Source organism: Zalophus californianus, chromosome 4 (assembly GCF_009762305.2).
Source record: "Zalophus californianus isolate mZalCal1 chromosome 4, mZalCal1.pri.v2, whole genome shotgun sequence".
NCBI classification, from domain to species: Eukaryota; Metazoa; Chordata; class Mammalia; order Carnivora; family Otariidae; genus Zalophus; species Zalophus californianus.
In genome coordinates, this window is record NC_045598.1 from 181,485,880 (window position 1) to 181,511,782 (window position 25,903).

The window sequence follows — 25,903 nt, forward strand, 5'->3', positions numbered from 1 at the left end:
TGTGGCGTCATGAATAAAATAAGGGGCCTGGTAGGGATCCTCGTGGAAACTGACAGAGCCATCCGTCTGGTGCGCAGCGGAATGGGCTCTGCTGTCACGGAAGCCCCTTCAACGGAGGAAGTGACACGTGAGCTCCATGGGGTGCTGGGTGGGAACGGCTTCTCTTTCCGCCCTGACCGAAGCCACCCAGAGCCTGCCCTGCTCCAGGCCCCTTCGTGTGGGCCATCCACTGACCTGGACTCTGAGGCATGGAGGACTAGGGACACAGAAAATGTGGCAAAGGACACTAACATTTCTTCAGGGAGCAGCACCTCGAGGCACGTGCGAAGAGCAGCTATGTCTATCAAGTGTCTGTTGTGAGCCAGCAACTATCCCACACGATTCACGGGTGCCAACTCATTCAGTCCTCATAGTCACCTTATGAGGTATTAGAATCCCCATCTTACAGATGAGGACACTGAGGCTCAGGACAATGAATGAAATTGCATGTGGTCGCAAGTACATGCTAACTCGGGATGTAATTTCCACATCCTTTTTCTGAGTGGTAGAGACTCCACTCTGTTATCTCCCTAGGGGGAAGAAAATGACATTTGAATGCAAATGTTCTATGGCTTGTTTTTTTGGTGAGGGAAAGGAGAGACCTACCTGTCTTTCGACTTTCACGAACTTCCCCATCATGCTTTGGTCTTCAGTTTCCGATGCGGGTGCTCTGGCTACATATGGTTCATTCCTAGGAAAGAGCCAATGAGTCTGTAAGATCGTTGTACGTACTTGTGCTTCTCCAGGCTGTCTCAGCGGAGGGGGCCACGGTCCCTGGAGCTATCACCCCCATGCTCACGCTTATGCAGTCTGGAAGAGGCCCACTCAGCTCTGGAGACACGAGCAAGTCAGGAAAGGGTAGTGTTCTCCTGCCTTCAGCACTGGGGTCTTACTTACTCTTCCCTGCAGCGATAGTTGAAGCCAAATACTTAGCTGTTTTTAGGAGGCTTTGGGCCAAAGTTAATAAAGCACCTCACTGTGTCTAGAGGGTTCGGCCTTTAAATCACACCTGTTAGACTGCTTCTTAGACAGAAGAAGAAGAGAGAGAGAGCTTCTACTCTAAGTGTGTGGGCGTAGGCTGGGTGGGGCTGGGGTGGGGGTTGGCTGATCTCTGAAATTCTGTACGGTGGGTATATCTCATCTGTTTCATTTGGTTAAGGCAGGGAAATAGATGCAGGATCTGGAAAATGGTGCAAAAGAGGCTGCTGGTGGGGAATGGGATTGAGATGGTTCCTTGGTGGTTCAGGTTATGTTCAAAGTAGAAGAGAACCTGCAGGGAGCCTGGCTATTGCTCAAAACCATCGTGCCAGGCACTTTGGGGGTAGTTGGTTTTCCCTTTCAGAGCCGCCTGACTCCTGCTCCGTCCCTGGCCCGTCTCCGGCTGAGCGGTCTTGAATTAAAGCAGACATGGCCCGTGCACTCATTCCAGCCCACCAGTGTTTTCCTTAGCTTGCACAGAGTTTTAAAAACATTTCAAAACTAAGGAATTTCATATGACAACTGGATATTCAGTTTTTCTTGAAAAGTTAGACTCTCTGGAACCAGAGGGTATCGATTCCTAAAATTAGCAGCAGCAGAGCAGAGGCACGAAGATCTCCTTTAGTTGGTGCACGTGCCCTCCAGGACCCCCAGGGTCCACCACTCCTTATTCCATCCCCCGTACTGAGGCTGAAGGTCAGATGCCTTTACATCATCCCACTTATGCCCTTGCTTCGTTTATAGTATGCAACCTTATCGCTGTAAGGTTCGTGGGAGTTCTTTCTTAAGCCTGACTCCCTTTACTCATCCGTGCTCCCTGCCCTGAAGACCTCTGCGAGTAAAGAAGGTATAAATTTGGGCCGTGGACTTTCTTCAGGACTGCTCCTGGTCCATCAGTGACTGTACAAGGAACATTTCCAAACACTGTGTGGGGAGAGCAAGACTGCCCCGGTGAGGGACAGAGTTCTCTGCCTGTGACCATGCTGTCGGAGGCCTGACACCTGACTTCCTTCTCTGTGAGGGCGTTCGGTCAGCGCAGGTAAAATGATGCAGGAAAGGCCAAATGGCCTCAACTGTGCTCACACGAGTTATTCTCTATGTTCCAATAAACTCGCGGGGCTCCTCTTCTTTTATAACACGTTGAGGGTTATGTTTATTTTCAATAACCACAGAAGCAATGTCACCCACATGGTCTGGGAAGAGGGGCAGTAAGTCTTTAGTACAGAAACCTTGCAAATATCCCTAAACCGGAATAAGCTTCAAGCTCTTTTCTTCATTTTATTGAGAAGAATGGCCACCTCCCCGCACCCTCCCACCCTGCCGCCCCCCCCACCGTAAAGGAAGCGAACTGAGATATGGGAATAGGGTCGGACCATGCAGCCTCGTTCCACGTCCCCACGCCCCACCTGGGTGACTGCTGGGATGGGTAGGTGAATGCTGCCCCTCTCTGAGACTTCTTATGTTTTGGGGTAGATGGAGGTCCAGGGGTGAAAATCATGTCTATTCTGAAAGAGACACACAAGGAGGGGATTACATTACAAAGAGCTTTACCGGTAAAGAGAGGAAAGCAATTCCTTCTCTTTTCTCTTTAGCCAGGCAGGGTTTGAGATAATATAAGAGAAGGGAAAGGTGGGGGGAGGGGAGGAGGGAGACAGAGGGAGTGAAGGAGACAGAGAATTTATAATGTCCACATATTACTCTTATTATTATTATTATTGTGCAGTAGTAACGAGCATATCGCCCCACCCCAGGGCAGAGAGGCAGCTAAACCAGAGACAGGATGAAGGTCACATCTTGTTGGTTCTTTAGGAAATGTCACGTGTGCCGCAAGCCTGTCTGGTGGTCCAGCGTTTTTATTCTTTCCCCAAACATCTAATTAGGGAGTTTTCTTGTACAGCCCTAGGCTTCATTTTCAGCTGTGCAGATCTTTGCTGCTCTTCAGGCTTGCTGGCCATTGAGGGGATGGCTCCGCACCCACTCCTGCACCTTGCTTCCATTTTTGCATGAGGCGCCAGCTCGCCATCCATTTCGCCCCGAGCACAACCGGAGACAGATGCCCCCACTGCGCTGCAGGACTGGGCGGGGTGTGGGGCAACCCTGAAGGCTCATTAAAGGCCCAGGACCACTAAGACCATGCACTCAAAAGTAGCCATGGGTCACTCTGTTTCTCTGCAGACCTGGTTGTTCCTCCACTAACGCCACCATATATTCAATCACCCTTCCTTTCTCTCAGGCCTACCACCCTAACAGCATGGCTGGGGATACGCAACTCGCTATCCAGGTGGTCAACCTCCAGCCATAACTCTTTGAAATACATGTGCCTAATAAACACTGAAAGCAATGACAGCAGGAAGGTCCACTTTGGGAGCATTAAGACGGGCCAATAATTTTGACTGGGTATGTCCTAGACATCATGCTCCCTCCACTGCTAAGAGAGCCATATTTGCATCAGTAACAACATGGTTAGGCTCAGAACTCGTTTGCACATCCATTTGTGAAGCTGGCTTTGAGCACCAACTGTGTGCCTGCCACTGTGCTCGGTTGCAGTTGATATTCCATTTATGGATAAGTCAAGGTCACAAATAAGTGTTCCTCCAACCCAACATCATGGTTAACTTCCTACTCATTCAATCTGATGGTCCTGTTCACTCTGCAGGACACCCCGGCAGGGAAACGTGATTCAGATGAGGACACCAAGGTCCAGATAGGACTTGACTTGTGTCCACTTGCAATCTCACACAGGCCAGAGGATGAGCCCCATTGTAGGGCTTTGGTTTCCCAGTGTCAGTTCTGTGTCTTGACCCCATATTGCCCTTTGGTTTTTTAAAATGGTTTTTTGTTTTAAGAGGAAATTTTTGCAATTCATTAAAGATTTGATCAATTTAGAAAGTGGAAAAAAATCACACATGGACTCATCACTTCAGTATAGTCACTGCAGTCCCTTGGGGGAAGACCTACTGCTTTTCTGCAGGTTCCCTATGTGGGAGTGCATGTGTATATTTCTAAATAAACATACGTGCGGGCACCTGGGTGGCTCAGTTGGTTAAGCGACTGCCTTCGGCTCAGGTCATGATCCTGGAGTCCCGGGATCGAGTCCCACATCGGGCTTCCTGCTCGGCAGGGAGTCTGCTTCTCCCTCTGACCCTCTTCCCTCTCGTGCTTTCTATCTCTCGTTCTCTCTCTCTCTCAAATAAATAAATAAAATCTTTAAAAAAAAAAAAAAAAAAAAAAAAAAAAAAAAAAAAAAAATAAATAAACATACGTGCATGTGTTTTTGCAATCCTACTGTATGTATATATTATTAATATCACAAGACTGATGCAGAGACTATATAGGAACATAATCATTTGTATACATTTAAATATATGGATATATACAGGTGCAATTATGTATATAAATGTCTGACTATATTATTAGTAATCATATTGTGCATACATATATTCAATGATCACATAGTTTTTTTGTCTCATTGTATACATTTTTTTTAGAGAGAGAGAGAGAGAGTGTGAAGGACGTGGGGGAGGAGCAGAGGGCGAGGGAGAGAATCTTAAGCAGGCTCCATGCTCAGTGCAGAGCCTGATGCAGGGCTTGATCCCACGACCTTGAGATCATGACCTGAGCCGAAATCAAGAGTCAGATGCTGAAGCGACTGAGCCACCCAGATGCCTCTCATTATATACACTGTCATTTGATGGTTGCATAACTTTTTAATGAGATTAGGAACATTTTTTTCTTAATCGCTATTTATATAATTGAGGAAGCGGAATATGGTGCATCAGACAGAACAGGAGCTGGGCAGCCAACTGGATCTGGTGTGACTTCCAGCTCTGCCACTGATTAATTTTGGGTAACTCCACTGCTCCTTGTGCTTAGGTTTTGTCATCTGTAAGAGGACATCCACAATGTGATACCTCATGAGGTTATAAAGGATTAGACATACATATGTAGAGCACCCAGGTGCTCAACAGAAACGGTCGCAATTATCAGGTGAGTATTGATACTGTTTCCATATTTTCACGATTATAAATAATACCTGATGGACATTTTTTTATACGGTGAAAAATTTATATTTAGAATTGGACATTTGGACTCAGTTGATCATCAGCTCTATCTGATTGGCAACATTCAAAGCATCACAGTCAGGGGCTAGTCAAACATACGCCTTTTCTCCATGAGGACTGATCAAGGTGTTGACCTTGGCTAAGGTCAATGTCATAGAGCTTCTTCACAGCCTGTTTGGTGCTTGTTGGCCTTCACAGCCACAATGCTTGATGAACGTTTTTGTTCTTAAAGTTGCTCCCCAGCACTCTGGACCATTTCTGAATGGCTTTCACCCTGAACTCTAGCTAGATTCCTCAAGCTTCAGTTCCTTCATGGTCAGGAGAGCAGAGTTCCTCCAGATGCAACTGTCTTACCTGGTCTGAAGGTACTTTATCCTGGAAAGCATGTCGAGATGTCCTGCAGAATACTGCTCAATCACATCCTTCACGTCGTAAGGCCTCAAAGTCTCCTTAAATTTTTTTTTATAGAGACGGAATTGTAGAATTCTGCAAGGCGAAGTAGAGACATGTGTGCTTCATGAGTAGAGAGTAAAGGAAGCTATAATTCAAGCCTAGCAAACTCAGAGGCAGGCAAAGCAAAGAACCAAAGAGAAAATGACTTGACGGGGGTGGGGAGGGAGGTTTCACCCCATGGTCCTGGTTCCACCCCTCCGAACCACACAGAGTTAGGCTGGTTGGTACCTCTCCTTCATGATTCCCTCCCTTCAATCATTTGAATAATAATAAAATCATAGTCACAATAAGAGTTAATACTTATTGGGTATTCATTTCAGGTCAGACATGGAGCTAAGTGTTTTAGGAACAATCTGCTAACAGATCAACTTGTAGATTATAAGACTGTGGCCCAGAGAGCTCCAGATCTTCCCAGGGCCACCCGGCTAATAATGTCAGAGCTGTCCTCAAACCCAGGTTTGTATGCTGACAAGGCCCACGCTCTTAATCACTGTGTCACACTGTTTTCTATTTGAGGACAGCTGACATAGTTCTTCCTCAACAGACTCTTTAATTATTTGGCTTGTGAGCGCTAGAAAAGAGAAACGAGCTTCTGTTCCCTGAGTTTTCTCAGCTTCTTAATAAAGGGGGCACCCAGAACTCAGAGATGCCAAAGCCTCACCTCCATCTTCCTGGGAATCAATAAAGGCACCCCAGATGGCTAATGTTCCTTAAAAACCCCATCATGGGGTCAACCCCCATTGAGCATGGTGTCAGTTAAAATCCCTAATCATAGGCTAGTGCTGGGAAACACAGCCTAGCTCAGAGCTTCCCTTCTACTTGTGAGGGTCTCTTTCCCTAGTGCATTCAGAGTTCATTTTGTTTGTCACAGCCCAGGTCCAGCATCTCAACACTATTTTGGCTTATTGATTATGCCATCCAATTCATGTGCCATCCTTTCCAACTGGGTGCCATTTTATAAGCCTGCCCTTGACGCAGCTCCCTCTGAGGTAGGGGTCAGTAGGACAAATCTGGCCTACTGCCTGTTTTTGAAAGTAAAGTGATGTTGGAACACACCCACCCCCATTCATGGATGTACTGTCTATGGCTGCTATGTGCCACAGAGTTAGAGCTAAGAACTTGAACAGAGACCTATGGACCACAAAGCCTGAAATACTTACTATCTGGCTCTTTACAGAAAAAGTTTGCCAACCCCTGAACTAAGGCAACAGTAAAAAATTCTAAAAAGACCAGGGCAGAAGCCAGACCATGGATCATCCCAGCAGAGACTTCCCTCCAGGGCACAGATTCATTCGCTGGTTTCTTTTCTTTTTCTTTCTTTCTTTTTTTTTTTTAAGATTTTATTTATTTATTACTGGGGGGGGCGGGATGGAGAGAGTGCGCACAAACAGGGGGAGGGGCAGAGGGGCAGGGAGAGAGAGAACCTCAAGTAGACTCCCTGCTGAGCATGGAGCCCAATGAGGGGTTCGATCCCACAACCTTGAGATCAGGACCTGAGCCAAAATCAAGAGTCCGACACTTAACCGACTGAGCCACCCAGGCGCCCCTCATTTGCTATTTCTTTGAATAAGATCTCTGAGGAAGTTATGAATCTAAGAAGTAATGCTTTAATCCTGCCATAATTCTGTCACATTGCATGTGTGGTGTCATGAGAAACCAGGTCGACGGCTCTGCTGAGGTTCACATCTTATAAACCTATTGAGGGATTGATTGGACTAAGAACCTTGCTAAAAATATCACAACTAGTTCTTGGAGAATCCAGCTTGTTTCTAGAATTCACTGCCACCATTGTAGAGTGCTTATAAGCCCCTCTCCTGATCCAAGTTTTCTGTTAGTAAGCCTATTTTTATTTTCTAGTGGAATTCTGAAGTAAAACAAAAATAGCCAGGGTAGATGATAGTCTCGTCCGATATACACACACACACACAATTCTATAATTGACTATCTTGTTGAAAATGCTAATTAAAAAGAGTTAGATGGATGGAGACAGATAGGAAGAGCTATTTTGGGGTAAGAAGCCTATAAAGGAAGAAGACACCGCGTCAATATACCCCCCACCCCAGACCTGTAAAATAAATGGTGGCCAAAGCCAAACGAGAGCATGACAATTGGAAATAGTGTCAGGATCCCGTGGGAGCATTATTATAAACCAGCGAGCAAGAGTTACCCATGATGCCTTGCTAAGGTAGAAATCATTTTTCTTCAGGCAGCATGCCCGTTCGAGCAATGGCATACTCTGGGACCTGACTCAGGGAGTTACCTGATGGGGCTTCCCGCCCACCTTTCCAAAGCCAGTATCCTGTGGGGGCTGAACTGGGGTCTGGGTGGGCTCTCAGTGGGGAGGAGGGGGGCCTCACCTGACGGCTCGGATGGCGGCCTTCAGGGTGGGGATCATCTCTTCGATGAGGAAGTCATTCCCGTAGGCCCTGTCTTCCGCCATGGGATCACCTGTCCCAGCATCTGGGAGGGAGACACACATATCAAACAGCAGGCCACAGCACTTGGAAAGGCTTGGGGACCCCATTCAAGTCAGAGCCTTCAAGGCTCAACCGCCAGAGTCTTCGCTCCCACTCCGTGAAACCATGGGGTGTTCTCCAGTTGTGACGCTGTTCAGGCCTTCTTAGCAGGTCCTTCTATTCTCCAGACATGAGTTAGAGTTGCCCGCAGTTCAGGACTGTTGACTGGGGAGAAGGCCAGCAAGGTGGGGACATGAGCTTTGGGGTCCCTGAGCGGTCTCTCCGAGGCAGCAAAGGGCATCCACGTGGGTGTTACCGTTGGACACCCGAGTCCAGATTCTTGTTGTCAGTCAGTACCCTGGTGACCTTGTGGGGTCACTTTCTGAGCCCTGCCTGTCCTCCCTTGTCACAAGTAAAAGAGACACACAGAGGAATTGCTCCCACTGCCCCCACAGGGCTCTTTTCTATTACCTCTTCCCGCCCCCTGGGGGTGCTGAGGCCCCTGGGTCTCCAGCACCTGGCCCTTTCTGTTGACCTCCATGGCAGTGCACCTCCATGTGGCCACCCTTAGGAGCCAAGGCTGTGAGTCCCAAGGCTCCCTGGAGGCACCTGCGCAGATGAGTGTGGCGATCCTGGCCCGGAGAATAGCTAACATGGGAGCCCCCCCGCTCCCCGAGCTGTGGGGACGTGTCACAGGTGTCCCCAGCCCAGCTGGCATGCATGAGATGAAGCACGAACCTGGTTCAGGAAGGTGGGGATGGGCTGCTCTACAGATGGGGCAGGTCCTCTATTGGGGAAGAAGGGAGGGGAGGAAGGGAAGGGCGAGGCAGAGGGAGGAGTGGAGGGGACAGAGCGAGGGACGAGAAAGGCCTCACCTTCGGAGCTCTGCCAGAAAGCGTAGGCTTTCATGCGGAAGGCGGTGCGGAAACGTTCTTTATTGTTTAAGCCCACAGGCTTTGGTTCTTTAGAAGGACTTTCTTCTATGGCATCTACATTCAGAGGGGTAAATAGCTTTCCTTTAGTATTGCTACCACGAGGATTAGAAAGGCGAACCCGATCCAAGAGACCCAGCTTTTGGCTACAAAATAAGCAAAAGTGAACAATTTTCCTCCTTGAGTGCAGGCTTTTGTAATTACCCGTCCCTCTCCATAAAGACTCACACATTGACCTCCGCATGTGACGGGGGGAGGCGAGCCCTCGGCGCTAAAATTGATTTAGCAGCTTGGACTGGGACAGGGCTCGGCAGCTTACTAGCCATGACACCGTGGGCACGTTTCTTAACTTCTCTGCACTTCCCTTTTCTCAAATGTTGACATGGAGCTCAAATGGCAGAAAGGACAGCAAATGCCTAGCTCCCAGTGGCAGGTGGCTGATCTTCATGCCTTCCCCTGTCCTGTCTCCTCAATAACTTCCTTTGTACCACTTCATGGTACCCAGGGAGCAGCTCTGGGCAGACTCGAATGACATAAATTACAGAAAGCAGGCACCCTAACCCGGATGGTTAGAACTTGGAGGGGGAGGTGGTCCCTGAGCTTGGATGGGAAAAACATTGCATCTTTAATTTACTAACCTCTAATGGAAATGAGCGTATCTTTCAATGATGAATGTAGATAATAAACCCTACTAATACCCTCAATGCCCTGGTCTTATCCTGTGCCTTCCACAACAGAAATCCCAGGGCATTTTAGATTCTGTCATCTCCAGGGATTGCTGTGCTCATAGCTGTTTCCAAATGATGGTAGTATTCCGACCGGCCACAGGTCTTGTCCTTAAATCCATCACGGAGAAGCCCATATACGACTGCATCTCAAATGTTTCAATATTTTGATAGTTATCAATACAATCAGTTTCCTTTGCAACCGTATGCATTTTACATCTGAATTCAAGATTGTGATTCTGACAAAAGGTTTCTGGACTTCATCACAGGGCCAAAAGTGTTCTTGGCGCAAAATAAAAAAAAAAATTAACAAGTCCAACATAAAGTAGCCTTGGCACAAAAAACTTGTGTCCAGCCCCACCCCTGGCCATGCAGGTGACCTTGGGCAAATCTGTGCACTTTCTGAGCCTCAGGTACCTCATCTTTAAAATAGGGGTGCCCACTCTCTGCTTCACCTGGTTGCAAGGAGATGATGTTTGCCAAGGATTTGGTGTAGAGCCTGGCACACAGTAGATGCTCTATAAATATTAACCTCTTCCCTCTGTTTCTCAACCTGCACCCTCTCCCTAGTGGGCAGGAGGAACAAGGCCCTCTCTGTGGGGTACATGCCAGAGAAAAGACACACGGTGAGTTTTCACACATCGAGAGACTTGACTCAGGGGCTTCCTCTCATTACTCCCCACACAGGGCTCGGCACACAGTAGGTGCACCATGTGCTTGTGGAATAAATATGGGCTGTTGACACAGCTCTGCCTTGGCCTGAGCTGATTTAGTCTTTCTAAGGACTGTGTCGAGTGACTGCAGCCATGTGTTTCCTGCCAGAAGCTGCTGGGTGTCTCTGGCGAGGTGCAGTGGGGAGGTCACGGGTGTTGGAGCCGTGGAGGAGGGTGGAACACTCCTCCTGCAGAGCAGGTGCCCCTGGTCCTCTGAGCACCAGGTCCTGAACAGTAAGTGGGCCTGAGAGCACCTGCTTCGTAGAGGTCTGGGGAGCATTACATGTGATAACATCTGCAATGTTTCCTGCCTTCAGCCTGGCACAGAGAAGGCACTAGGACATATTTGGTTAATAATAAATGAATGAACATACGATGGGCAGCCATTACTCCTGGCTCCCTATGGACTGTTCTCTCTCACCTGGCATCGTTACACTAATAACCCGACCAGAGTACATTCTGGGAAACTCTAGAACTCAGATGGCTCTATCCTCCCTGCGCCAAAGACAAATTTTTCAGAGTGGCTTTCCTGACCAGTTCTAGATGAATGACTGTTAGGACAGAGAACTATAACAAGGTCCATGGGCTAGAAGTCCTGGACAAGGCAGAAAGTCGACTGATAGAGGGAAGGCTTTCCTACCCATGAGCTCAGTAAAAGGGGGACTTTAAGACAGTCTCTCCTCAGGTCTGCTTCTTCTTGGCCCCTGCCTACTGTGTCTTGCTAGATCACCAAGAGGATCTGGCCTTGCATCTGCACCAAGCCTCTGCCTGCCCCGAGTCCCCACCTGCATGCCGTGGCATGCCCAGTTCCTCCAGCTGCCATGCGCCCTGCCTTCTCAGCCCACCTCATTGCTATCTACCTTTAAAACGGCCCGAGCGCCACCCCCATCCCTGGAAATCAGGGACTCCCCATGTGCTCCAACGACATGCTGCAGTTTTCTCTGTCACACTCATACACACCGGTGCAGACCATATTTCCACGTCTGTCCCCACTCCAGTCCCTGCCCCGCCCCCGGAACATGCAGTAGCAGCAAAGCAAAGACTCGGCCTGGTTATCTTTGAGCCCACGACCCGCCCTTCCTCAGCACATCCCCAAGTTCAGGGTGGCAGTGAACATCATGACCTTTGGGGCAATCCCAGTCATGGAGGGTAAGGTCCTGAGGAACACGTGAGCTGGGACACAGAAGTTACTCTCTCTGGCCCCAGCTCCTCACATGCACGGTGAGGACAGCCCTTGCTGCATGCGGCTCTGTGAGGGTTAAATGAGGGAGTGTGTGGAAAACACTCAGCCCACTTCTGGAAGGAGGATTGGAGAAGCCTTCAGGACATACTGGCTGTCACCATTATCTTCCGCGGAAGCAGGAAGAGGGCTAATGGCATGTGTGTAAAGGATGGATAAAATTTCCTGAGCCACAAAATAAGTTTTTTTTTTTTTTAATGAACTGAGATAAGTTCTGGGGATTTATATATTATTTTACAGTGCTTCCTAATGCCAGTCTCACACACTCCCCATTGTCACTGAACTTGATCTCAGCAGGAGGTAAGTATATGCGGAGCTTAATTCCATGATCAACTAAGCAAGACAAAAGTAATGGCAGCTGCTCTGTCCTGGCTGGAAATCTCAGCATAACCCGCAGAGAGTTAGGAAGTTAAGGACAGGGCCCTCTTGGTTCTATCTGTGCTGGGATTTAGGATTTGCCTGTTTGGCCTTTCAATGCTTCATTGCAACCTCTAAGAGTCTGAATTGCTTCGGCTATGTTTACGTGACACGCCATGGTAGCAGGTAACGGTTTATGAGAGAGAGATTCCAAGTGTGTTAGGAACCCAGAGGAGTCAGGCACAAGTCAGAAACCTCAGATCTGAATTACTCCCAGCCATCACACCTAAGAGGCTTATGGAATTCTTCCTCCGGCAAAGTGGGTGATCAACTTACTTCTTAATTGCGTTGCTAGATATCCAAGACCCCAGAGGATAATCAGATGCCAAAGTTCACCCCCGAAACTCAAACCCATCTCTGCCCTTCTCTGTATGGATTTCTAGCACATCAATGAGGCCTTGTGCTTGGAGGGTTCTACAGGTCTTGCAAGCAAAGCCTTCCTTGGAGCTGACATCAGATTTTCTTGGATAGCCAGGGCCCCTGATTTATCAAGTACAGACAAACAATTTTCAAACATGAATTGTAAGACTGGAAATAGACTGGAGAAAAATAAAATCAAGAAGTAAAATTTGCCCTGGCAGAAACAGCCCTTGCCCTGGGCTCCTGTCTTGGGTCACTCCAGCTATGTTCAACTCTACTCAGTTCCCTGACACTCACACTTCTGCACCTTTGTGTATGTCATGACCTGTACCCAGGAAAGCCTTCATTCCCTTCTTTTATCCAAATCACTCTGACTTTTCATCTGAAACTTGGTCCAAGCAGCAGCCCCAAGGCTTACTTCCCCTCGCCGTCCAATTGCCTATCCATTCACTGTGTTTTCTGCAGGCATTTCACAACCAGGGCACTTGGCCACCATAGTGAAATCTTTGACTTAATAGGGACTCTCTCGCATCAAAGCAGTGGTTCTCAATGAGGGACAATTATGCGCACCGCCCCCCCCCCCCCACAGTGGACATCTGGCAATGTCTGGAGTCATGTTTGATTGACATAACTTGGCAGGTGCCCTTGGCCTCCGGTGGGTCAAGGCCAGAGATGCTGCTGGACATCCTACAAACACACAAGGCAGCCCCTGACAACAAATAATGATCCCACCCCCAAATACCCACGTGGTTGAGTCTGAGAAACTAAAAGGTAAGCTATTTTTCTGCAAACTGTACTTTGGTCAATTATCCAGCATCTAACACAGCACCTGGCACACTGTAAGCACTGAAAGCATTATTTGGATGTTGAATGAATGAAGGAATACAATATGTGATCTTCCAACCTCAGCTGAGAGAGGGAGGGCTGTGTGGTGGGTAGAGTGGACTTTGGAGCAAGAGACCTGCGTTCAAATCTCTGCTCTGTAGTTAATATTTCAACTTGGTTAAGTCATTAGCTCTTTCTGATGTAGTTCTTCCACCTGTAAAGTAGAGCTGATGTTATTTATTTATTCAACAAGAATGTGTTCTACACCTTGTAAATGCTAGGCTCTTGGTAACTTGCTGAGGATATAGTGATGGCTGAAACAGACATGGTTTTCGGCCTCCAGTGAGCTTATGATGAGGTCAAGACGACATACAATAAGCAAACAGACGCATAGACTGCTAGAAATCTGACCAGGAAACAAAGAGAGTGCTGTCATGGAGTGTAACAGGAGGCTGACTTTGATGGAGTTGTAGGAACGGCCTCTTGGGTGGATGGGAAGACCCATTAAGTGGCCAGTCTCAGTAGTATGGGATCAAAATGATGGTGGTCCAGATGGGGAAGCTAAGACCTGAAGGGTGAAAAGAAGCCAGACTTCAAAGCAAAGGGGCAAGCATTGCCTGGGCAGAAGAATCACACGCCGGTGCAAGGGACAGAAGAATCACATGCTGGGTTTGTGTTTCCCTTCTGTTGAAGGGAGCACATGACCAGAACAGGATGAATGAAGGGCAGAGTGGCACAAGGTGAGGTGAGAGGCCAAATCAGCAGGGATTCTAAAAATAGGATTCAGAATTAAGAACAGAAAATAGAAATTTCTGTTTGATTTTAAGGGCACCTGGAGGCCAGTAAGAGTGTTAAAAACTCTTTAAAAAGGAGAGAGTATTCTAACTTTGCATTTAAAAAAGAACACCCATGTTCAAAGCAAAGCTACTCACAATGCCAGAAGGTGGAAACACCACAAAAGTCCATCAAGGAATGAATGGGTAAACAAAATATGGTCCACCCACACCATGGAATATTACGCAGCCTTAAGAAGGAAGGAAATTTGGACTCATGATGCAATTCACCTTGAAAACAGTATGTAAAGTGAAATAAGCCAGTAACAAAAAGACAAATAGTATAGGATTCCGCTTATATGAGGTATCTGGGGTAGTCAGGTTCACAGAGATTGAAAGTAGAATGGTGTTTGCCAGGGGCTGGGGGGAGCAGAAAACGAGGAGTGTTTTTAATGGGTACAGAGTTTCAGTTTTACAAGACCAAGACATTCTGGAGATTCGTTGCACAATAATGTGAATATTTACTTGAACTTGAATGTATACTTGAATATATATTAACACTATATACTTGAAAGTGGTTAAGCTGATAATTTTTCTGTTATGTGTATGTTACCACAATCAAAACGGTAAAAAAAAAAAAAAAGAATGCAATGGCTGCTTGGTTGTGGAGTGGAGGGGAATGAGGACCAAAAGAGACCAGTGAGAAGTCACTGAAGTTTTCCAGGGAAGACGTGCTGGTGGTTTGGACCAGGGTGGTCATGGTGGCAGCAGACTAGAACTTTGACTTGTATTTTGGAGTAGAACCACAATAGTCTTCCCTGATGGACTCCATGTCGGTTGTGAGGGAAAGAGATGGATAAGGAAGCACTGCTAGGTTTCTAACCTACACAAGTGGGTGGGTGGCGATGCCATTGTTTCAGTTGAGCAAGATGGGACCCAACAATGGGGGTTTAGAGAAGAAACCAAAACTTGAGTTTGGCAGCCCCTCTCCATGACACATATGCAACCACGCACATACACACTTCGCGCAAGACTGTCGTGTGAGGCAGATTTTACTAAATTGTGAGAATTTGCCTCACAGCTCAAATAACTTAAATTAAGTATTAGATATCACTACTAAAATATGTTAGAAAAGTGAAAAAAAATAAGTTAATTTTGCTTTGTATTTGCATAAGGAAACTGGAAAGAAAGCTACCCTAGAAATTAAAAAAAAAAAAAAATGACCTGTGAGGGGGTGGGAGGGTGGAAAAGGGTTCAGGGACACAATTTGGACCACATTTCACTGTACGGCTCTACGTTGTTTTGATTTATAAACCATGTAAATTTTTTTTTCCAGAAAAGTAAAATTTAAAAAATTAAATTAAAAAGTAATTTAGACACTCTCCACTGGGAATTGCTCAGTGGCTAAGCCATCCTGCTGGATTCTGACCCCCCTGTACACTCCCATGTCTCCTTCTCATACACCCCCTTTAGGTTGAGTCCTTTCTTGCTCCGGTGTAGATTTTTCTCACTCCCAATTCAATTAAACTCTTTTGTCTCTAATTTCAAATTCAGCTCTACGCCCATCTTTTGCACATTAAAAATTCATGAAAGCCCTCAACAAGGTACAAAGAGAGACCTAGGCGTGGTACTTTTAAGTGTAATTCCTGCCCCACCCTCCCATTCAGGATATGGAATAAGATGGTGGTAGTAGGGAGTGGTTTTCAACTAGGCTGGGATGCCATGGAGAAGTTGGAAGGGAGAAAACCCAGCAGGTAAGCGAAAGAATGTCAAAGGCAAACTGCGCTTAGTGAACAACTTCCCTTGGGACCAACCTGACTATATTCTCTACCCTCCTCATGCCACCTTTGTTGGGCATGTGTGTCCAGGAAAAGCCAATAAAACTTAAATTAAAAAACAAACAAACAGAAAAACGAAATTCAGTTTGGGACGTGTTAGGAAGGAAGACTGAGAGGCATCCTGTCAAGTAAACACTTGTGGATCTTGTCTCTCTTACCTGTAGTTATAATCCCTATAATGGTTTCTGGGACACAGGAGGGTCTTCACAACTAATCACTGACTAAGAGGATGGATGGATGGATGGATGGGTGAGGGATGGATGGATGGTGGACACACCAAGAGTACAGCGTCACTGCAACCAAGAGAAGAGTCTTTTGGAAGAAGAGGTCAATCTGTCTTGAGTTATTTGTTGTGAGAGCCCCATGGGCACAGGCTGAGTGACCAGCACAAAGCAGCCAATCCCACCTACAGGGGCTAAAGCCCTAAGTTTGTTTCTACTCTCCTTCATGCTTTCATCCTTCCGCCTTTCCAGATGGAAAGGGTAGGGCCTTATAAAAGACATGCAGCCCTCTTTTAGAAGCTTTAGTGCCACAGTCTGCCCCAGGAAAGACAGAGAAGGCAAAGAGATAAAACAAACAACAACAAGAAAAACCCAAAGATAAAACACCTGTCAAACTGTCACCATCCATGTGCCAAACCTTTGAGGCTTTGGTGTCCTATTTTTTTCTTTCTGAGAAAAGATTATGAATGCAAATTGCTATCGCAACTGTTTCTTTTTAATCAAGTGGGGAATCTTAACTGGGGATTAGATGACAATGAAGATACAGCAGGTGTCAGGGGCCGGAACTTGACAGGCCCTCCATTAATGGCATCAATGTTGAAGAAGACTGATGATTTCTCTAGCTAGCTCTCACATTGTTTACAGTAGAGCTGGGAGAACCAAATAACTCATATCCTTTGTTTCTAGCTACAAAACAAATTTCCCTAACCAGAAATGAAGACGAATTTATTTAGGCATTTTGTGCATTTTCCTTGGGACATTTGCATGCTATTCTTTATTGCATTGGCATTCCTAGGGATTTCTCAGATAGAAAAGATAGCCCGTGGAAAGATCGCAGGCCTGGGCACGCAGCACTTGTTAGTTTGAAGGCCAAAAGCATGAAGGAGGAAGGGACAAAACTAGGGTCTTACTCCCTCCCTTAGCCCAGTGAAAAGCTACTCAGTCCTTGACAGACTAAAGCAAAGTGCCCCTGTGGATCCTTTCCCAATCGCCTGCTATAGGCAGGACTCAGAGTTCCCTTCTTTTTTGTTCTCTCTACCCCTGTGTCAGTAACATTCCCACACCAGCACCCTCCACACTCCACTGTTCTTCCATTGACACATCTGTCTCCCCACCAGACTATGAAGTCCAATTTTCTGGCAATCTCCAGGGTCTGACACAAAGCAGGGCTCTTAAGGAAAGGAAGGAAGGAAAGAAAGGGGGGGTGGGGGTGAGAGGGAAGAGAAAAGTATTGCAAAGCTAGGATTCAGACCTTTGTTGATGTGACTCCTAAGCCAGACCTGCGTTATGCAGAAAAGACTGTGGACTAGGCTTTTGTAGAAAACCCGGAAGTGTGGGTGCCAATAAAAATAATAGTGATCATGATTAAAGCAAACCCTGTGTAGTACTTGTCATGAGTAAGGCTCTGTTCTAAGCATCTAAGTCTTACAACAGCCCTAGGCGGTAGGTAATCTCACCATAACTATTATATTGTTGGGGAAACTGAGGCACGGAGGTTTGGCAATGTGTCTAAGAGCGTGCAGTGAAAATTCTTAAAAGTGACCCATAACTCTTAGCATCTAATGCAGCAACATAACATGGGCCCAATTCTGCTGCCCTGACCACAGACTCATAGCACACAGATCCTGAAGTTGCTTAGTGCTTCCCTAGTCCAACCTCTGCCTTCTAACAACAGGCAGCCTAATCCAGGTAAGTGGTGGTTTCTAAGGGACTGCCTGGGTTGAGGAAAGACAGGGGCAGATAAAGCAGGGACGAGGAGGCAGGGTCGCGACTGGATTGGCTGCTGGGCTACAGAAACAGCTTCATGACTTGGGAAGTAACCCTGATATGTTAATCTGGTTCTCCTTCCTCTGAGCAGATTTGCAAAGTTAGCTGAGCCAATGGCCTACTTGAAATTCCTCTGATCCAGCAAATCTGGGAATCTCTGAGTCTTATTCCAGGCCATTTACAGTTGGTGCTCAGAGGACATGCAGACACACACTAATGTGAGTGAGGAGAAATACATTACTTTCCATTGCTCTCCGAGAATTACTTTCTCCATGAATCCAAATCTCACGTGTGAAGAACATACCAATTGATCAGCACTAATCTCTAATGAGAATTGACTACGTACCAGGTCACAGGTATCATTCCAACCCGCCTAGAAGGTTGTTTCTATTGTCATCCTCACTTCACAGATGAGGACATGAGGATAGGAGAGGTTGCTTGAGGGGCCCAAGGACAGTCAGCTATTAAGTAGGGCAGTCATGCATTGAGGTCTAATGGTCTACTTCTGGAGTCCGTTCTCAGCTCCTGTTGCTATGACTACCTCCTAATTCTACCACCTGGTTATTTTTAGTCCCTGGTTAAACAGGAGAGAGGACCACAGTTCTGGAGGGAGCCAGGCAGACGTAGGATCCGATCTTATTTGTGCGATTTGGGCTGAGATTTGTGTGCGTTCTTTCACCTTGCTGAGCCCCCGGGTCTTCATCTGTGTAGGAGATACTGAAATGGAACTCTCATAAACTTCCCTCTCAAAATCATGTATCCTGGATCTGCTCAGTGTCCCTATATGCAAACCAATTATGTTTGCCGTTGGCAAATGTGGAAGATTAAAATGTGTTTCCCAAAAAATATGCTCAAACCCTGACCTGATAGCTGTGAATGTGACCTGATTTGGAAACAGAGCCTTTGTGGATGTAATCAAGTTGAGATGTGCTCATACTGGAGTAGGGTGAGCTCTTAATCCAATCACTGCTGTCCTTATAAGAGAAGGGAGAGGGAGGCTTGGGTAAAGAGACGCAGATGCACACAGAGGGAAGAAGACCATGTGAAAACGGAGGCAGAAAATGGAGTGATGGGTCCACGAGGCCAAGTAATGCCAAGGATTAGCAGCAACTACCAGAAGGCAGGAGGAGGCAAGGAAGGGTTCTTCCCTACAACCATTAGCGGGATATGGCTCTGACAATGTCTGATTTCAGACGTCCAGCCTCCAGAACAGGGAAAGAATGAATTTCTGTTGATACGAGTCGCCCAGTTTGTGGTAATTCGTTATGGCAGCCCTGAGGAAACTAAGGCAGCACATAATGAGGGCATAGTGGGTGCATGATGGAACCACGCCGGAGAGCTGTGACACAGCTTTGTGTGCTAAGGAACAGTGTGTCGTGAGTCGATGGGAGGCTACATGAAAGGTAAGGAGGACCATCTTTTTACATATGTTTGCCAAGTCATAAAAATGGAATTTCGATACTTTTAGAAGAATTGAGAAGAAACCTCCAGCCCTCTACTGGCTTTTCCCCACTGGAGGAGGTGAATTATCCGATTAACATGTTTTATTGACCCATCTTCTTGATTGGGTGAGCTTCCATATTAAAGGTCAGTTCTTTCTTCAAGGACACACATGGGCTCTCTCTGGCTCTCAGTGCCCCATGGCCCCAGGTATCTGGCTGGGAGAACGTTTGCTCTGTGTGCTGGTCCTAAGGCCAAATTTAGTGGGAAGTGTTAGGATACTCACTGTTGCTCCCAGAGCCAATCCTGCCTCACGCAGCAAATGTGGCCTATATTTTTATCTGTTTCTGACTCCTATTTCTCAGTTAGCTCATAATTCAGAGAGAAAGTGGTGCTATAAATAGGTGCTCCCTATACTCCAAAAGGAAAATTGAGGCTAAGCCCTCAGGACATCTTGGGGATCAATAACCCTGAATTTAAACGAAATTGGTCCACATCTTACCCCTACATCTCAGCTACTCTGCAGCCTGGACCAGTGTTGCAGGGTCTGCTTGGCAAGACAGAACACTAATAGCTATGGAATTGTGTCCAAGACTCTTTTATTTTGCTCTGGGCAACAATTTTCTCATCAGTAAAATTGGGCAATTGGATTAATCTCTAAATTCCGGCACACCTTTAACAGGCGTTGATTCTAGGGCACGGAAGGAGATTTATTGCCAACATCATCCGTCACCCTGTGAGATCAATTTCAGGTGGCCAGTGTCACAGGGAGAAGGTAAAGTGTGAATTATAGTGTCTGACCAAATGCTCCTTCACTCTGCAGGAGATCCTGGCTCTGTGCCTTTCCCTCCCTCCACAGCCTCCTCTCATGGCAGGGACTCCAGCTACAGTGAGCCAAGGAAAAGTAGAAGAAAACCAAACAAGCAAAAGGGGACATCTGCAGGGACTGACTGCATTTATCTAACTGTCCCTGACAACTATGACAACCAGCACAGTGCTAGACCCACACACCATGGTGGTAACCCAAACAGATCAACTTTTATTCTTACCACTGTCTAGTTGCAGAATCCTGTGCAAATCACTTATCTCTTTGAACCTCAGTTTTCTCTTCTGTAAAATAGGGATTCAAAGTAGTATCTTCCCCATTAGGGTGGCTATGATGGCTAGATGTGTTTAGAATTCTGCCTGGCAAATAGGAAGCATTCTTTATAAATTATTGTTATTATACTTAAATTCTTTGACCCAAAGAATGATCCTCTACTAAAGGGGAGCACTCTGCAGAGGGGAGGACGTAACAACAAGACAGGAGATAAAGAAGAGACCTGGGATGAACATCTCCCCTCTCCCAAGATGGATGCAGAGCAGAAGAGTCCCGGATGCTGCTGTTAAGATGGAATTGTTTGCAAATACAAAGTAAACAATATGGCTCAAGCAAGCCGTTACTGTCAACACAGTTACTTGTTTTGAAAATGCACAAAAACACTATTTTCTCTCAAATAAATGCCTCTAATTATTGGCCCTGCTGCATGTCTACTGAAGAGTTGTGAATGAGGTTTAAAAGGATGTCCCTGCCATAAACTTTCAGCCTTTTCTGGTACAATCTATGGATTAAATGAGCCTCAGTTTGCTTTATTGTTGATGTTCTTTAATGCAGCATTATTTTTGGGCATCTGAAAAATTTCAGGTGGGATTTATGCCTGTCATGGGTAGCTGTCATTTTTACCTGCTTTATGTTTTCAACCCCTGTTCTCTGGGGGAAAGGGACCCTATTCTTGGTCTGACTGGGGAACCGATTCCTCCAACTTCAACCAAGTGATTCTAATGGGGGCTGGCCCTCATGGCATCTTGAACCCACACCGCACACCCTAACAAGTGGACACAGGACCCAGAGTTTGTCTAGTCATGGCCTCTTACTCTCTGAGCCATACACACTGCCCAAGACATGAGTATGTGACCCAAACTGGGCCAATCTAAGGGCTTCCCTGGGGTTTCCCAAACTGGTGTTGGGTGAAGGACAGATAGAGAAGGAGGGAAAAAGTCATGATCATGGGGCTGCTTGCCTCCACACCTTCATGAGTATGTAGAAAGTCAGTGAGAGAGTGAAACCAGAAAGGAGAGTGGAGACAAGAGAGGAAAAGAGAAATCCCAGAAGAATCTCATTCCTTGTCTCCTGGGGATCTCATCCTCTCGGACGGGGGTTATGTGAGCCATTAATCTCTCTCTTAGTCCAAGGTAGTTTAAGTGGGTTTATGACACTTGTAGAATAAGAGTTTGTCCATCCACCCATCCATCCACACGCTCACCCACTTTGTCAGTAAGTTAATATCTACTGGAAGCTAACCAAGTGTCAAGCTGTGTTCCAGGCACAGTTGTAGGTGCTGGAGATAACTCAATGAACGAAACAGAGCCCAGCCCCTCAGAGGCATTCTACCTAGTACAGAAGGCAGACAAAAAACAAATACATAACATATCGGATAATCATGAATGCTAACAATGAAAATGAAGTGAGATCAAGGACACAGAGACTGATGGGGCATGGGCAGAGAGTCAAAGAGGGTCTCTCTCAGGAGGTGACATTAGGCAGAGTTCCGAACAAAGTAAAGGAATGAGTTGTATGAAGATGTGATCTAAGAGTTCCTGGTCAAGAGAGAACAAGTGCCAAGTTCATGGGTCTTCAGACTAACCAAGTTCACTCTCTACCCCTGAGGACAAGGAGGGCATGGTAATCACCTGTTCTGCCATGGGACTCAGCCTGATATGATCCGGTCCAGTCAGACAGACCTGAAATTGAAATCCCCACCTTGGCTACTTCTGTGCGTGGTGAATGTAAAAGTTAACTAAATGCTTGAGCTCAATTTCACACAAGTAAAATGATGGTACAGAACCTCCTTCATTAAGTCATTTATGAAGGGGGGTACACCCTATACTTCAGGTACAGCGTTAGCTCATGGTCTAGAGAGGAGGAGAGAATTTAAAGTTTTGACTATACACAGAACAAGGGCTTTATAGGGAAGTGCTAAGTCCTACCTCAGGGCATCATGACGGGTGAGAATGGATGAGGGTGTGTGTATGTCAGCTGCCTCTGTTTTTATAAGAATTAATTAAGACGACCTAGGAAAAGTACTCAGATCTTAGTAAGCGCACAAGAGAAGCTGGTTCTGTTCCTTCTGATTAGCCTCAGAATCATAGATCCCGAGAAGCATAAAATGATCAAAGTCAACTCCCCAGCCACAGATAACCGAGATATGTTAAGTCACAGAGAATAGAACACTTTCCTCAGTCTGACACTTGAACACCGGGGTGGACCACCTATGCTTGGAGGGGGCAGTGAGATGAACTCCAATCTGATTCTGGCTATTAAAAAATAAATAAATAAATAAATAAGACCAAAACACCAGTTATCTGGCAGGCTGTTGAAGAAGTTAATACAAAGGTGGAAAATGTCCATCTGCAAGGATTCATCTAACACACGTGTACACCGCTCATCATTCTCTCGCCTTGCTCCCTGCCCTCCTGGATAAAGGAACCGATGATGCCTAGGTCGACGGTTCCTCCAGAATGTTCACCAGGTCTCACGCCCCGCCTCCCAGCTTTGCAGCTAAAACCGCACCTGGTGTCTCACCTGCCAATCCATCAACCAACCTGTTTGAAGAACAAACCCAAAATACCGTGCCAGAGCCTGGAAGAGGGAGACCGCATGGCTTACGTAACTGACCTTGTTCTTCTTCCTTGGGGGGAGGATGAGCCAGCAAATGGCTGGCAACTCTTACCCTGAGAAATGATGAAATGTGTTTTCCCTCTGCACCCCTGGCAGAGCAGAGAGTTCTTGAGAAGGGGGTGAGGAACTTGCTGAGATTCCAGACAGCCCCTTTCTGATAACAGGAGCAGCATCCCCGGCAAAGCCTCAGAATGCATCTTCCCAGGCTCCAATTAAGCCGGGAGTGTATGAGCCAATGTACACGTGGTCTTTTGCATGTACATTTTAATTTGGCTGAATTTTGCTCATGTCTGCATAGAAAAGGCTCTCGGGTAGATACGGTAGTTCACTTAGCATGTCAACACCTGCATGATTAAAAACCCTGTTGGTCATGAGAGAAAGAGAGGACAAAGTACCCCTCTGGGAGTCCTGAGACCTGGACTGTGTCACCCTGGTGCTCACGGGCTCAGGATTTGGGGTGAACCTGCCCTCTTCTATGAAGGGCACCTCGGCTTCGACAGGTGTATCTAGGGGAGGCTACCTGAGGTATCTCCCTGCTCTGCCTCTGTGAGCTGTTGCAAGTTCTCTGATGACAAAAGTCCCCTGATGTTGTCATTGTCAGTCATTCGGCCCCCTTCTATGATCCCCAAATGCCCCTACAGTCCAAACTGGGTCCAGGCAAGAAACATTCCATCCATTTCAAGACACACACAAAGGAGGCAGAAAGTCTGAACTGTGCTTCTGCATGTGAGTTAACTGGTGTGTCTAACTGTTTCTTCCAAGAGGGATTACAGATGGGATGGGGCATCATGGATCCCATTCAAGAGGATTAGACCCAGCTTCCCAAAGGCCACTGTCCTCAAATGGTTCCCTTATAATGTGGCCCAGGGTCTTGCCACCCCCTCTGCCCAAATTCTGTCAGCTCTAGAAGGACAGCGGTTGAGCCTAGTGTCCAGGAGACAGATTGCAATGCCTCACAAGTAGTTTCTCAACATAAGGGATTAAATTACATCTATATTTATAGTTGTAAATATATAAATAAACTGATTTTGGTGAGAGATGGTTTTTCTTTACAATTTTGGGCAGAGGCCAGAGTCCCCCTGATATGGTGACATCTTCTTGAAAGGGAGAGGTAAGGGAGGGACACAGAAATGCTCAGAATCCAGAAGCCCACCCTGCCCCTGCAGCAGCCTGGGGTGAGGTGGGTTTTACTGGGGATCACGAAGGATCACCTTGATCCACTTTTTGAGGAGCTATCTGTGAACCCGAGAAGGAAAGAAAGCAATATATAATGAAATAAGTTGGTCTTCATATTCAGACTTGAGTTGGAATATTGGTCTTGTCACTCGGTAGCTGTGTGATGCAAGAGGGATAACTCAGACGCTCTGAGCCTCAATCTCAATCCACAAATGGGGGGTACTAGGGATGGTCTTACACTGTGGCTTTGAGGACCAAGTGAGACAATATATGTAAGGACTCCAGGCACAGAACTCCAGGTGGCCCTGCTCACTAAGTGGCTGTAGCTATGATCACAATTGAGTTGTCCTTGAGTAAATTAACATAAAATGGCAGAGGAATACGGTGGTCAGCAACAGCAGTGAGCCCCAAACTCCAGCTCATGACCAGCATGCTGCCTAGGGTCCCTACCCCATACAGAACTGGCCCCTCTGTTCCGACATGGTGGTGGGAAGAAGGGAGTTCATGATCAGAAACGTACCTGGATGCTGCCTCCAGCTGGTCTTTCCTAAGAGGGAATGAGAAAGAAAAACATAGAGAAAGTATAAATTGCACGAACAGCTTCGCCTCTCCCCACAATGGGCCCCAAAGCATCCCTTGATGAAGACGAAGGCATACAGTGGCACTCTAGGGTGAGATGGAGAGTCTGCAGGGGAACCAGTGAATGAGCCGACTTTCTCCAGCCAGACCCCAGGCCCCACCACAAAGGCTCGGCCCTAAGCTCTCAGGGTTCTTCCAGGCCATTCATTCATTTACTCACCCAGAGGATGGTTGCCGGGCACGTGCTCTGGCCCAGGCCTCGTTCAGGATTCAAGGGATTTGTTTAGCAGTGGGGACGGACCAGAAAACCAGGAGTTTCATCACTTAACCCCACACCCCCCCGTCACTCTGTCACCACCATGTCATCATAGTCGACATCATCCCCATTACTGCTAGTATTTATTGAGCAATAATTATTAGGCAGATACTATTTTTGGTTCTTTAGGTGGATTAACTCACTTAATCCTCATAATAACTCTATGAGGGAAGGAGTAATATCATTCCCATTTTCCTGATGACAAAGTGAGGCACAGAGAGGTTAAGAACATTGCTCAAGGTCTCACAGTTAGGAAGTAGCAGAGTCAGGATTCGAACCCAGGTGATCTGGTTCCAGAGCTTACCCTCCTAACCACGAGTGGTATGCACACATTCCAGACACCGAGCCTTTGCCCAGGCTCTGCCCAGAATAGTGTTGCTCATCCTTCAAGTTCCAGCTGGAGGGACCCGTTCTGGAGTTTCTTACCCAAATCCCCAGGGTATAGGCTGAGCTAATCTCTTAACATGTGGGACTGGACTCTGATCACACTGTTGTACAATCACACGATAATCTATGAGCTGCTTGGAGTAGAGCCTCTGTTGCTTTCAGCTCTGAAATTGAGCACCCCATACCCTGCCTGGCATGGGGGAAATGCACAATAAATGCTGAATGAATAAGTGGCCTGTTCCTGGGATCTGGGGGTGGGAGAAATGGGGAGCGAATAAGAGGTATCATGGTAGAGAAGCAGAGGGACCAGCTGGGGGGTTTGAGTTCATGGGTCAGCTCCCTCTCTAATCTCAGGTGGCTTTGGATGGGTCATACATCCCCTGGGCCCATCTCTCTGTCTGAAGCATGTGCACAGAAAACACTCTGCCTTTCTAGAATTCTCTGGGTGTCTGACTCTGGAAATAGGGAAAGCACTGAGAGGAGAGGGAA

At 46.8% G+C, this 25,903-nt stretch overlaps 1 protein-coding gene across 3 annotated transcripts in view; it reads right to left on the reverse strand.

Annotated features, from left to right (window-relative positions):
- KCNQ3 (potassium voltage-gated channel subfamily Q member 3) overlaps positions 1-25,903 on the reverse strand; it is a 294,635-nt gene that overhangs the window by 9,498 nt on the left and 259,234 nt on the right. For all 3 annotated transcript variants that reach the window (XM_027570195.2, XM_027570175.2, XM_027570185.2), the window contains 6 exons: positions 24,653-24,679; positions 8,863-9,065; positions 7,889-7,991; positions 5,433-5,564; positions 2,424-2,522; positions 646-730 (listed from right to left, as the gene is read on the reverse strand). In XM_027570195.2, the coding sequence (XP_027425996.1) occupies positions 646-730; positions 2,424-2,522; positions 5,433-5,564; positions 7,889-7,991; positions 8,863-9,065; positions 24,653-24,679 (649 nt within the window). The remainder of the gene's footprint in view (positions 1-645; positions 731-2,423; positions 2,523-5,432; positions 5,565-7,888; positions 7,992-8,862; positions 9,066-24,652; positions 24,680-25,903) is intronic.